Here is a 14,092-nt window from a genome sequence, read left to right on the forward strand (position 1 = left end):
GTTAAAAACATTGATCATATTCAAATATTTGGCATTTTTAGCCTCTCTATTTAATGTTCTATGTGGCAGCTCAGACAGTCCATACAAAGACTAAATATTCCATAAGCTATGATGTTTATTGGATATGATTCACATTTTATTCTGCAATTTGTCTGTTGTGTCTGTTTGCTATCCTTTGTTTCCTGTCTGTATACAAGTTGTCTATCACCTAGAAGTTCTGCACCAGGTTGTCTGGAAATGCTCGTTGGGTGGTAGGAAAGCAAGTACAAGGATTTCCTTGTCCTCCATGGAAATATACCCCGACACATAGGTAGGTGTGGTGGGAATAAGGATGAGAAAGTCTTTACTACAAGTTCCTACACAACTTAGCACTTCTTTTCTTTTCTTCTCCAGGATCTACAAATAGAACGAGAGCGAAATTCTTATAATATCTCTGGTGGCTGCACAGCCCTCATTGTGGTCTGTCTTTTGGGGAAGCTCTATGTGGCAAATGCTGGAGACAGCAGGTAAGCAAATTAGCTACCTGATCCTTACTAATTTCTAATGCCTTCTGATAATATTTACCTTGTCTTTGAAAATTAAATCGCTACAAATAAAACAGTTCTGCTTGGGGTTAGATATTGACACGCATAAGCCTACTATAGCTAATAAAAATGCACTTAAAAATCATCACATTGGTATTAAAAGATAAAGTCAGTCTTTTACTTGTTCATATTAGCAGCTCATGGATATACTTGAGATTGGTCTCTTAAACCAGTAATCTTCAAGTGTATTCTTGGCTTCAGAGTCTGTTTTTCAATGAACGCTTGGTAGAGGCTGAACATGGGAGAGGAGTGGGGTGTGGTGGGGGCTCCAATGAAGTGAGTGTTTGCAGTGGGACCTGGCAAGACTCCCAGGCTCACTGCACTTCCCACAGTGACTTCGCACTCCCCCTTCCAGGAACCTAGGAGCTCCTCCTCTTAAGAAAATATCCTTAGAGGCTGTAGTCTCCTCTGGGGTTCAGCTAAAAAGGAACTTGGTCCAGAGATCACAATGAAACTCTATCCAACATTGCTAGGTAATAAGATAAGCTGATGTTAATTTTATTTTATTTTTAATAAATGATGCTTTTTCACTATTGGACTGGGGAATTTTAAAATTACAGACTTCATGGGAAAAAAAAAGTTCTACTATGTATTACATACCTGAGTAATGAAAAAGCTGTCTGTGTGGTTGGACCTTTTCCTAAAGACTATTCTGAAAGCAACCAAAGTCTAGGACACAAGGACAAACAGGGCTGCAGTGCAGGTAAACCTCCCTCGTCCATGGCCTAAGCCTCCCTCCAGCCCTGCCCTTCCAACACTAGCCCATGTTTTTGCTTCCACTGAAAGACTGGCCTCCTTGAATCAATCAAGAAATTCACCCTAACTTTCCTTCCATTTACAAAGAGATGTGGCTAGAGGAAGTTCGTCTTCCCTCCTCCTGGTAAAGCATCCTTTCCCAGTCTTTCCTTACTGAGGGCTCCAGAGACCAGAGCAGATTGCACTGCAGAGGCAGCTTTGAGAGTTCGAAGATGAATTTTTTTCTCAAAGGTCCATATGTGTGAGCTTCAATTTTGCATGCAAAGTATCTCAGGTCTCAGTGTAAAAGTTGCTCAGTAAAGGAAAATGTATATAAGATGCTATGTTTATTGTATTCCTCGGTGTTGAGTCAGAGTCTGGCGTTAGATGGACTTCAACTCAGATGTGTCCATAGTGAATGAAGAAGTAAATGGGAACATGCGGAGCACAGGGCCAGCACAAGGGAGCCACTAGTGAGGGCCACTGGGCAGGAGCAATGGGAAGAACTAAGGAAATACTCTGCCTCCTTTCTTCTCTCCCTTTCTGGAGGTTAGCCTGTCTGAGTATAAGCACAGCGAGACTGCACCTCCAAAATGGGGCCAATGGAAAGTAACCAGCACACCTGCTGTCTTGTCTTTCCTTCCCTATTGCCCTAGGATTTAGCAGCTTCTAGACAAGAATCAGCTTTTAAACATGCCCTGCCTCTTGTTCAGTTCTAGATCACAAGCTTGTTGGGAGACAGGTAAGTTGCTAAGGCTCTGGTTGAGGATGATTCACCTGCTATGCTCACACTCACCTCTTGCTTCTGACTAGTCCTCTGCCTTAGAGTGAGTTTACTTACCTTGCTTATCTGGAGGGAGGGACAAGTGATCCCTTCCTGATCCTACCCCACCCCCGGGAAGCACCTCTCACCAGATGACCTCAACTTCACAAGGTAACTCTACTGATGGGCCTGCAATGTTTTTATGCTAGATTACCCTTCTTCAAGGCTCAATTCCTCCTCATTCCTTTTCCTTGTTTTAGAACTTTTTTTCTTTTAATTCCCACAAAGCTCCACCAGGCTCCTTAACAGAGCCACTCCCCAAGCCAGGGTTCTCATCCTCCAAGCCTCAGTGCCCTGTGCAGATGCCTGCCAATCTCCTCAGGGCTGTTGCCAGGTTCTTCTAGGATGCACTTTTCAGATCAGACCTTGATTTTCCTTGTATCTAAAGATAATAGTATTGGACTAGAGGACTTCTAAAATTTTTAGCATTTTAAAGATTAGCCTAGATCTCAGCACTGTTGCTTCAAACCTGTAATCTTAACTGAAGGCTAAGATCTGAGAATTGCCATTCCAGATAAGCCTGGGCAGCAATGTGAGACTCTTATCTCTAATTAATCTCTAATTAATTATCTCTAATTAGCCACCAAAATGCTGGAAGTGGAGCTGAAGCTCAAGTAATTAAGCTCTAGTCTTGAGCAAAAAAAGTTTAGGAACAGTGTCTGGGTCCTGAGTTCAAACCCTAGGACCAGCACAAAAAATAAAATAAAGTAAATAAAAAAGACTATCGTGTGGGAGTGACATTTTTTTGGAAAATAAAGCAGTGCTATATAGGTTGATCTTTATGGATGATATCTCTTAGGGTCTGTTGTTGAAATTTTAGTTTAACTGAAGTCATAACAGTATGATATATTAGATTTACTTATAATAAATTTAATAGCCCAACCAGTATCTTTGATATAACTATAAAGCACAAAATAAAAGTTATCATATGATTAAAAAATATACTTCTAAAACCTTATACATAATATTCAAAGGTAATTTGAATACCAGATATAAATACTCAGTATCCAGACATAAACTGTGAATTTTACAACTAGCTAGTTGGGTTTACTATTCATATGATTCATGTAGAAACCAAAGAATAATATAAGTATGTATAATTTATATGTGCTGTTCACAAACTCATTATTCATTTGCAACTATTTTCAGCTCTTTTATAAACAAAAGATACTCGACATCTATCATCTTACAGGATCATTGCCTAATCTATAACTAATAGTGTTTTTTTGAGTTTTAGTTCAGTAGGTTTTTTGAGTTTTAAAAACTAATTATTCACAAGAAAAGGCGACTAAATTAACCTGCTAATATCTATGTAAATCTAGATCTATTAACATTTATGCACATGATGTCAGGAATCCAAAGACTTTAAGCAAATGATGGGGCTAGAAGAAGATATTGACAACAGTGTCCTGATTAATTAAGTGCTAATTTTTCTTTCCTTTAATTGCTAGATATTAGCTGCCTTATGTTTACTTTAAATTTTACCTTTGTGTGTGTGTATGCTGGTCCTGGGGCTTGAATTTAGGGCCTGGGCACTCTCCCTGAGATTTTGTGCTCAAGGCTAAAGCTCTACCACTTGAGCCACAGCTCTACTTATGTTTTTTTGTTGTTGTTTGCTTGCGTGCTTTGTAGATTATTAGAGGTAGGTGTCTCATGGACTTTCCTGTCCTGGCTGGCTTTGAACCATGATCCACATCTCAGCATCCTGAGTAACTAGGATTACAGGTGTGAGCCACCCACGCCTCACTAAAACTTAACATTTTTGAGAGTTAGTATAAATCTTTGTTGTTTGTTCCTTAATCCATAATTATTCACACTGAGGAAAAGGGAAGCTTTGCCCTGGTTTGATTGGGAAGCTGTTGGTAGTCAGAAACTACATTCATTCTAAGCCACTTGGTTGTGTATCATGCCCCTGATGTGTATTTGTGAACTGAGGAGCTGCTTTCAGTAAATACTGCCTGGTGCTGTTTGGGGCTTAGCAGTCAATGAGTCAGTAACCATGCTCTGCAAAATGGCCAACAGTGTAGGTGACTAAGCCGCTATGGCCTGGCCCACGACTGAGGACACTTTCCTTCTTTCTTAGCTGAGTGCCCCTGCCATTGAGGCACATGCAGAAACTACATGACACTCCCCACCTCCTTTTTTCATCCCAGAAAAGGCAGCCAACCCCAACACCTAGGGATCTGGGGGGACTAGCAAAGAAGCAGATGGTGGGCAGAATTTCACTTTAAGCGAAAATGAACCAGTAGTGTGCAAATGTCATGCAAAGCAATATGCAAACTATCACCCATGGTGTTTGAGTCATCAGCTGCTTAGGGCTCTGCAGTTCTTCAGTTTAGGAAGGTGCTTTGACTCCATTTTAGAAGATGATTTCATTTCATTTCTCAAAAGTTAAGGCTTTGGGGAAAAAGCCATTACCACTTTAAACAATGTCTTAAGTTTTGGCAACGGAGACTAAGTGAACAACTTCAGTTGAAAGGAAACCCATTTAAGATTTGTTAAATTCTTAATTCCAGTATTACCAGAATTATGGCAATGGTGATAGCTGATAAGTGCCAGGCACATACTAGATGAATATAACAAATCACTTTTAATTCAGTAACATAATGAGCAATAAGCATTATTAATAATATCGGGTAAATGGAATTTATGAAAAATACACTGAGGCATAGAAAGGTGAAACGGTTTGCCCAAGCTCCCCAGCTGCTATGGGGCTCAGGACTAAGAGTCAAAGCACATTGTCCTCTGTTCTGTACCTTGAGATCTCCCATCCATGCCAAGACAAGAGTAGGAATGGTTGCTTTTCTCATTGGAACATCTCTAAATCAAGAATGTCTAGCTAGAATTTTTTGTTCTTATTTATTTGTATGTAAACTGATGACATTTTAGAATCAATAGCATCGTGGGCTTTGCCTAAAATGTATTGTGGATAGATACAAAACTTAGAAGAATATATATATATACACATATGTAATGTTTTATAGTATATATATATTATTTAGCAGTCATCTAGCAAAGAAGCTTTGAGTGACCCAGTTCATTCATTTATAATACTGAAAAAAAATTTTCCCAAAGTCAGGGCTGCCTATTCTTCCAAGGGCCTCAGAGTTTTAAGCCCATTTTAAATGTTCTGTTTTCATATTGGTAATCATCTGTAGGTAATAATATAAATCTCTTCTGGGCCCTCCAGGTGTCTGTTGTGTAAATAGTTACTGCCATGAATACAGTGTCTTTACATTCTTGATATCCTCCTGGGAAAGACCCAGAGGTCAGATGTGTTTATTAATTAGCTCTGTACAACAGGAGTGAGAACGCATCCATGAATTGTATCCATGAAGCCTATGAGTTCAGCCAAGATGATGTTCTTTCACTTCTCGTTAGCTCATTTTTAGTTTTTCACAATTATCCCATTTCTGTTAAAGCTTTCTGTATTAGATCAGAGGTGAATTCCTATAGCAAGTCTGAATTTTCTTGAGGATAGGAGCTAGATATTAAACAAGACTTACATTTCTAAATTCAAAACCAATTACATATCAGTGGTGTCTTCTCTCTCAGGCTTCTCTCCTTCCCTGGTAGAAAGATAATGAAACATTTATGTAACTGCCGCCAACCCCAGGGAATGTAAAGAACTGTTCATTCCCTTTTATGTTGGTAGATTTCACCAATGGCTTGTACAGAACCTTCCTGAAGCTCCTCATTCATTGCTTATAAGTGGTTCATCTACCCATACCTGCTAGTGAACTGCCTCTTTAATAGGAGCCTTCCTTTGAGTTCAGAAGTATATTTGATCTTCTTCCATTGACTGCACTAAATTCACAACACCTTTCACTTTCTTTGACATGGATCTGAAAAACAGCACACAAAAGAACCAAGATGAGCCACCATTTTCTACTATGAGAAGTTAAATTGCTGGTCCTGAATGTCTCTGTATCCTCCTAGTCTGTATTGTTCAGTGTATCTTTTACATAATCCCTTAGCTATGCCTAAACCCTGTAGAAAAGATTAGCCCCAAATCACAAATACTTGTATAGACATAGAGACCAAGGGATAGTGCAAAATAGTTCTTCCTGTCAAGCTATTCAGCATCCACACAGAGGGCATCTGCATATTCTCTCTGTGGAATTCCTCCCTGCCACCCGCCCCCCACCCCCCCCCAGTGTTTAACATCATGACATCCTTTGCTTCCACCTGTGCTCCTCAAACTAGCAGCAGCACCTGAGGACTTATGTCAAAGAGCAAATTCTATGTCTCTGTCCCAGACCTCTTGTAGCAGAAACCTAGAGATGGGAAGACAGCAGTCTGTGTTGTCCTCCTGGTGGCTGGACGTGTGCTCAAAGTTTCAAATCCCTACTCTAAAGTCTATCTCTGGGCATCTGAGAAAGCTAGGAAGGAGCGATTGTGACCTTGGGGCTTAAAAATGATGGCTCTTCCTGGCCTGAGGGCTGAAGGGCCAGACTTGGGGCAACACCACCAGTTTTGGACTTGATATTACAGCAAGACAAGACATGCAAGGAAGTGACTATGCCTGCTGTTCCTCTTCCCTTCCACCACGTGGCTGCCTGGGGTACAGGGGCCTGCATACACCTTAGTCCTGTGGCCATGGATCCCTTTTCATCAGGCTGCTTTCTGTTCATCTAGAAAGTGCGAGTCAGGTGAGAATTCTTAGGTGATCTGCTCCTATCTCAATCTCCATTTACTACTGTGTGGATCTGATGCCCTGTGAAACCCTACACTGAGCCAAGAGTCCATTATCAGGAATGAGTCAGACATGCCTTTCAGGACACTGTTAGTGTCCTGTGGTTGGGCCCTTGAGAACACAAAGAAACTAGGAAGTTTCTCCTCTCAACCAACCAGTGATTTTAACACCTTCCCTTTTCTCTTAGCCCCCTGGGAGGCAAGGATGACAAGTCTTACAGAGTTTGCATGTAACACTGATAGGAAGGAGGTTATTGTGGTCAGGTTAGTGACCTATTCTATCCCTGGCTGCAGGAGAGGATAAAACAGCAGATTAGAGTCAGAAGAAATGATGGTCAAGGACCCAAAGGCACTGGAGTCCACACTAAGATAAAGACTCTCAGGCCAAGTCATCTGATTTGCAAATGATGTGAAACCAAATAAGATGACCTAACAAGATTCAAAATGACCACAGTGCCTAGCAGGCCAAACCTAAGTGAAGTTTAACTGCAGTAAGTTTCACAGAGTTTCTTATCTGGGCTGGCTTCCTGAGTAAATAAGATGACAGGTGTGAGCCATCAGTACCCAGCTTTATTTGCTCTGCCTGGTGTCATCTTTAGTAGAGTTCTTTAATAGCTGCAATGAATGGATAATTTATAAACATGATTCAACCCATCCAAAGTTTATTTGTGATAATTGTGTACAGTTGTTTAATGCATTTAAAAAGGAGCTTCAACATGAAGATACAGAAAGAGGTAGAATAAAATATCATGATAGGAGCAGGATTCAACAAATATTCATATGGCTATAATGAGTCAGGTATCTGCCAGAGTCTGGAAAAGTTGGCCCTTGTTCCTGCAGAAAATACCTGCCTTCTTACTTGTGGAAAGAGCTGGTTTCTACTCTTCAGGGCTGCTGTGAGTTTCAGATGGAACAGGGAGGGAAGGGGAAAATGGATCCCAGCAGCTATTAAATGGATGTCTGAAGAAAGTGAGGCACCAACCAAGCAGGTTTCTCAGTAAAGGCCTTCAGGAAGATGCAGTACAAAGACCTTCAAACAGGAATGCACCTTTGACAGTTGCAGAGCAGAGAGAAATGAATGAAACTAAGGTAGTGATGGGAAGGGCAGTGTGGGCACAGGTGAGTTAATGAGCTAATCCAATTCAAAACATATTTGCCTGCTGTGTACCAGGCACTGTTCTAGAAACTAGAAATTTAATAATGAAGACAAACCCTCTGTTCTTATGGAGCATTTTAGTATGAGAGAGACTCCACAGTAAAGAAAGAAAACATAATTCAGGGGAAGTCATGAAAGATTACTTGCTGACTGGGTTCATTTGAAGTGTTTATACTGCTATACAAAAAGCACTCAATAAATTGCATATATATTAATAGAGATTATCAGTATATTACTGCTTCAACTGCTACTGCTACAAATAGTAAAGTTTGCTACTTTCATGTATCATAGTTCATAATGAGCTATGAAACATGGAATAAATTTTGCATTTCAGTATAAACAGGCTTGGAATGAAAGGGCTGCACGAGTTTGGTCTGATGTAAAAACTGTGTGTTACGAACTCCTCAGATTGCATTCTCAGCTGCTTCAGAACTCCAGTGTGGAATATAACTCATTTTAGCCAGTATTGCTGCTAAATACTGGTGCAGGACCCCAGTGTTACATTCTTACCAGATTGGATCTGGACAGCATATGCTGAATTCAAGTCAGCACATCACAGAAGAGTGTGTGTGTGTGTGTGTGTGTGTGTGTGTGTGTGTGTGTGTGTGTCCAGATAGGTTACAACGACAATTTGGCACACTGGGTAACCTGTGGTATCCTTTCCAATTTTCAAGTCTTGTGAATATTTTTTTATTTTTTTTTGCCTAGTGTTTGGCAAGCGATGTTTGTCTCTAAGAAACACAAAAAGTCCTTTCCCAGCAAAGTTCTTTTAAAGGACTCCAAACTCAGGCATTTAGCAAGCACACAATGGGCTTTTCTCTTTTCTTTTTCTTTTCCTTGCAAGACTTAGATGTGTTTAAAAGAAGAGGGGGGGGATGGAAAGAAAGAGACAGACAGAAAGAGAGGGAAGGAGGGAGAAAACGGGAGAGAGAGGGTAAGAGAGGGTAGGAGGGAGGAAGAGAGAGAGAAAGAGAGAGAGAGAGAGAGAGAACTTAGCTGTCAAGCAAGGCCACTGCTTCTCTGGGTGCTGCACAGAAGCCGGCAATGGTGCTGTTTGTCCCAAATCCTACCCACACCCTCTGCACTGCGCTGTGCTTCACTGCCCAGCCCTTAAAGCCTTGAGTTTCTCTCCTGTGGCACCACTGGCAATAAGAGTCTTTCAAATCTATAGTTCAGGGACTCTCCCTGCCTAGGGCCCCACCAGGCTTGCCTGCAAAGATTAGTTTCAGACAATGTTTATATTAGTTCACCTCTCTACTTGCTTCCACTTCTGTTGTCTCTGTTTTTCTGTGTCAGCGTTTTCCTTCTTTCCTTCCTTCATTCCATCCTTTCTTTCTTCCTTCCATCCTTTCTCCCTCCTTCTTTCCCTTTTTTCTCTCACTCCCTCAGTCAGTCATGTTCTTGTGATTCTGAGCTTGAATATCACAATATTTTAAAGACTCTTTGAGTTCCAAATGGACTATTCCAGTTCTCAGTGTAATTAAGAAATAGACTGAAACATATCTAGACTGTTTGATGTACTCTCTAGACCCTCAATTTATTAATTATTCATTCATTCATTTATAAGACAAGACCTTGTTGTTATCCTAGGCTAGCTTCAAACTTGAGCTCTTCCTGTCTCCACTTCTTAAGTACTGGGATTACAGGCATGAGCCACCATCTTCAGCTCAGACCCTTTATTTAAGTGAAATCTTACAGCCAAGGCCTATAATTTAAGAGTACCTACAATGTTACATTGTAGTTACATTGTAGTTAATATCAAAGATTCTGGACACAGTCAAGCTATCCTCTGGTCCTGGCCTCTGCCACTTGTCCTAGTACTGTGAGACCTTGCACAGAATACTCAACCTTTTTATATCTTCCCTATCTGAAAAATTAGAATAAAAGGAAGTTTATCTGGGATAAGTATAGTGGAAAGATTACATGATTAAAGCTATATAAAATGCTAAGCACAGTTTCTGGCTGCATAGTAAATGCTCAGTGAGTGTTTTACTGTAATAAACGTAACAGTTATCACTAGTAATATATCCTTCATCAGCAGTCTTTTGGTGTTTTCTATGGAATTGTTAAAACTACGTTACAGTACTATATCTTCAAATCCATGCTTTTCATATTTTGCTCTTGTCCACAGAAGACACTGAATAAATGAAAAAAAAGGACCAAAAATCCCCAGAATCTTCATACTGCTCTTTAGAATGGATACTTAATTATTTCACTTATGAGCACTCTTTTTTAACAAGACAACTTTTGCTATGACTTAGCAACTGTGCCCTGCTTCCTTCTGCTCATGGACTAATCCCTCATATACAGGAGGGTGTATCTGCCCACCTTTGTACTTACAGCTGTCATGATTCTGCTAGAAAGATGTGCCTAGAAAGGTATGCAATGGTGTGCCTTACCTTTCCTACATATCTCACAAGTCACAGCTAGCCTCTTACCTCCAAAACTGGGCTCTCATGATAGGAACCTCTAGCACATAATGATGCCACACCAGAAAGTGCTAGATACTGCCTTTCTCCAGAGCCACTATGCTGTCAGCAACAGGGGCGTAATTACTTTTGCAGATGTTAATTACTGCTTTTGTTATACTGCCAGCAGGTAGTCTTCTGGTTGAGCTGACATTTCTACAAGAACCTTCAAGCTCACCATACTACAAATGTCTAGCAGAGGTATTTGAAGAGAGACAGAAGACATTAGGAGAGAGAAAAGCCACACTTGTGGGTTTTCCTAACATCTCTCTGTGTCATGTATGTACCTGGGTGCTTGACAGTGAGCAGTGAGCTATGCAAAATAAATATGTCCTCAAAAAGATCAAATAACAGGGCCAGGTGTGATGGTACATGCCTCCAATCCCCAAATAACAGGGCCAGGTGTGATGGTACATGCCTCCAATCCCAGCTACTCTGGAGACAGTGAGAGAAAGATCATGGTGCAAAGATGGCTCCTGGCAAAAGCAAAATTCTATCTGAAAAATTAAATAAAAAAGAGTTAAGGGTGTGCTTAAGTGATAGAGTGATTGCCTAGCAAGCTCAAGGCCCTGAGTTCAAACCCCAGTACAAAGGAAGTTAGCGGGGCCGGGGGTGGGGGGGGGAGGGGAGGGAAGATAGACAAACCCCAGCTCTTTTTTTCTGTATCATTGTTATTTCACAGGATTTGTGTGTCACTATTTAGCTTGAGGATTATACTGATTTCCTGCACTAGTGATCTTGGTCCTGTCTTCTCTAAAAACAGTCTCTACTAGTAATCTCTGCTTTGTAATTCTTCATCTGCTTCCTTCCCCCTGGCTTTTCCCCCTTGGCCTACACACATGTCCAGAGTTCCCTGTCTTAGCTCAAATTTGCCCTTGCTGCTGTCTTCTTCTAGCTGGTCCCCTTTACATCCAGAATTCTCCCTCCAAATATGCAGAGCCTGACTCTCTCAGGCTCACCACATTACAGATGTCCAGCAGTACTTGGAAGAGAGAAAAGCCACACTAACGGGTTTTCCTGTTACACCTAGGAGACCCTATTATGAGGGAAGTGAACCCTCCTATCATATGGGTTTCATTCTGTTCTTTCCACTCCCCTGACCATGGTTTTCTTCTTCACCTTACATGCCATACTGTATCAGAACTACTAGCTGCTTCCCATAACTCCTCTTCTTCTAGGCTCAGGGACTACCTTCCCCAACCCTTCTGTGCACTTATGATATGGCCACGAGGCTAAGTTTCAGCCAAGGGGAGTGTGAGCGGAAGTAACCCTATAACCCTTAAAAATCCCTTACACACTATGACAGTATGATGATGTTGCAATTCCTAGCATCAGTTAACAGTACCTTATTTGGAAATTAGAGTCTTTGTGACATAAAATAAAGCCATAACTGGACTAGGGTATACCTAAATCCAGTGACTGAGTAGCAAAGCCATGTTGAGACAAAGAGACACAGGGAAGATGACCAAGAAAATATGGAGGAAAAGATTGGGATTAAGTTGACACAAGTTAAGGAACACCAGGGAACTCCCTCAACACTAGAATATGGGAGAAAAAAGAAAGGATGCTTTTTCCAGCACCTCCCTGAGCTTGCTGGCACTTTGATTTTTCTGACTTCTGGCTTTCAGAGAACTCTGACAGTGTAGATAGATGTCTGTTGTTTGAGGCAAGTTTGTGGTAAATTATCACAACAATCCTAGGAAACTGCTAAACAGAGCATCCTCTTCCCAGAAGCTAGAGGCTGACAAGCTCACATGGCCTCTGCTGTACTAGCACAAGTGGGCAGAGCACCTGGCGTCCTCATGCCCCATAAATCCATGAAGCAGGCCTCCCAGCTCACCTTGAGCTAAATGGACTTTGTATTTCTTGTTGACAATAACTATGGATCTTGAAAACCATTGAGGTTTTTGAGATTTATGTGTGATAGCAGCTGCTACTTCTTTTACTAAAATACTACCTTACAGAAGGATTTCAAAGCAATTTCTGTAAAGATATACAACTCTGGAGGTCATCTGTTTGATCATCTCTTAGGATTTCTCTCTGTCATCTCCTTTCTCCTGTACTGATCAGCCCACTTCATCCCTGCAGTGCAAGCCAACTTCTCCACCTCTAATCCCTGAAACATTCATGTACCTCTAACAACCACTTTCATCATTGGTTTTCCAAAATGTATGAAGTCCAAACTGGCTTCTCCCATACCTCAGGGCCCATTACTTCCTGCCTTAGTTGCCTCTCACATCTTCTGTCATTACCTTTGCAGAACATCCGGGGTTTTGCATGAGCCCTATGACATTGTTAGACTTAACTTCCCTAAGAGTTCATCATCCCACTTTCCTATATCCTGAAGCCAACTTTGCCCAGGCTCTGGCATGGCACAAAGTAACTACTTCCCAGGTATTTGTTGGGCAGGGCAACTGTGAACTGGCTTTTATGAGTGATTCGGAAAGCTTATGTTGAAAGAGACAGTGTGTGGGAGGATTTAGGAGTTCCCAAATTCATGTCATAGACCTCCATTGGAGAAGTCTATGGAGAGACAGCTCTGTGGAACACCCACAGTATTCACTGAAGGGTGCTGAGGAGGTGCCTGCTCAGTTTATCATGCAACCTGCTCTTTCCACGTGCCACAGAGGACTCCTCCCTATGTGCACCACAGGGAGAGACCAGGGCTTGAGGGCAAGGTGGTGGTTATTTTTCCATTTTGTGCCCTGAGTTAAGTTAACTGATCCTGGGTGTGTTGCCTGTTAGAAAGCATTTGTGACCCACTTCTAACAAACACGGCACATGTTTTCTGCATTAACTTAATTTCCTAGCTTCCTCTGATCTTTCTTGCTTTATTTTCCATGCATATCTATTTTTAATCTTATCTTTTGTGCATTTATATAATCCTCCTTTAAATCCTTTCTGGAACAAGATAAGGTATAAATAAATAAGATGTCTTACAAAATGCATACCTAAAATTTGGAGAACTAAAGGGATTTTCGTTTTTGTAATGGCTCCCTTTCTCCTGTGTTCCCAGTTTTGTTCTGTTCTAAGATGTCACTAAGTGCTTAAAACAAACACCCTAGGGTAATTTGCCAACATCCCTTCTCTCCTCTTCCCCCACCCTTATTTGTCAGCAATTCCTGTCCGTAGCCAGCTGCTTCTTTTGTACTGGAGTCTCACCTGGACTCTGTACATAGATTGCTACTCAATTGGTACCCATCCAGTCACTTTCCAAGGCCACAAACATGGGGTGGGGTGCTGCACCTCTTCCTACTTATAGCCCTTCAATGGCTTCTTATGTTCAGAGTCAAGGTGGTACCCCTTAGCCTTCTTTACCCACCTCCTATCTTCTGTCATATCTCATCCTCACACCCCAAGCCCCAGCAACAGACCATGTACTTGCATCTCCCCCGACTAAACCCCTGCTTCTTACATTATAACATGCTTCCACATCCAGCTGACACACTTCTTTCTTCCTCTATCAATCATACTCTGGTATGTCTTCTAGAAGAGCTGACTTAAGCATCACTTCGTCCTTGAGGTCTTTTCTGTTTCCCCATCTCATCCCAAACAGATTCCTGTTTACTCATGCCATTCCATGTGCTAAGGGCCCCAGGTTTGCTTTCTCTCTGCTATTGCTTCACATTTC

At 41.4% G+C, this 14,092-nt stretch overlaps 1 protein-coding gene across 1 annotated transcript in view; it reads left to right on the forward strand.

The window, feature by feature from the left end:
• Ppm1h (protein phosphatase, Mg2+/Mn2+ dependent 1H) overlaps window positions 1-14,092 on the forward strand; it is a 193,920-nt gene that overhangs the window by 94,051 nt on the left and 85,777 nt on the right. The window contains exon 4 of the mRNA XM_048360422.1: window positions 394-506. Coding sequence (XP_048216379.1) covers window positions 394-506 — 113 coding nt within the window. The remainder of the gene's footprint in view (window positions 1-393; window positions 507-14,092) is intronic.

This window comes from Perognathus longimembris, chromosome 1, assembly GCF_023159225.1.
Source record: "Perognathus longimembris pacificus isolate PPM17 chromosome 1, ASM2315922v1, whole genome shotgun sequence".
NCBI classification, from domain to species: domain Eukaryota; kingdom Metazoa; phylum Chordata; class Mammalia; order Rodentia; family Heteromyidae; genus Perognathus; species Perognathus longimembris.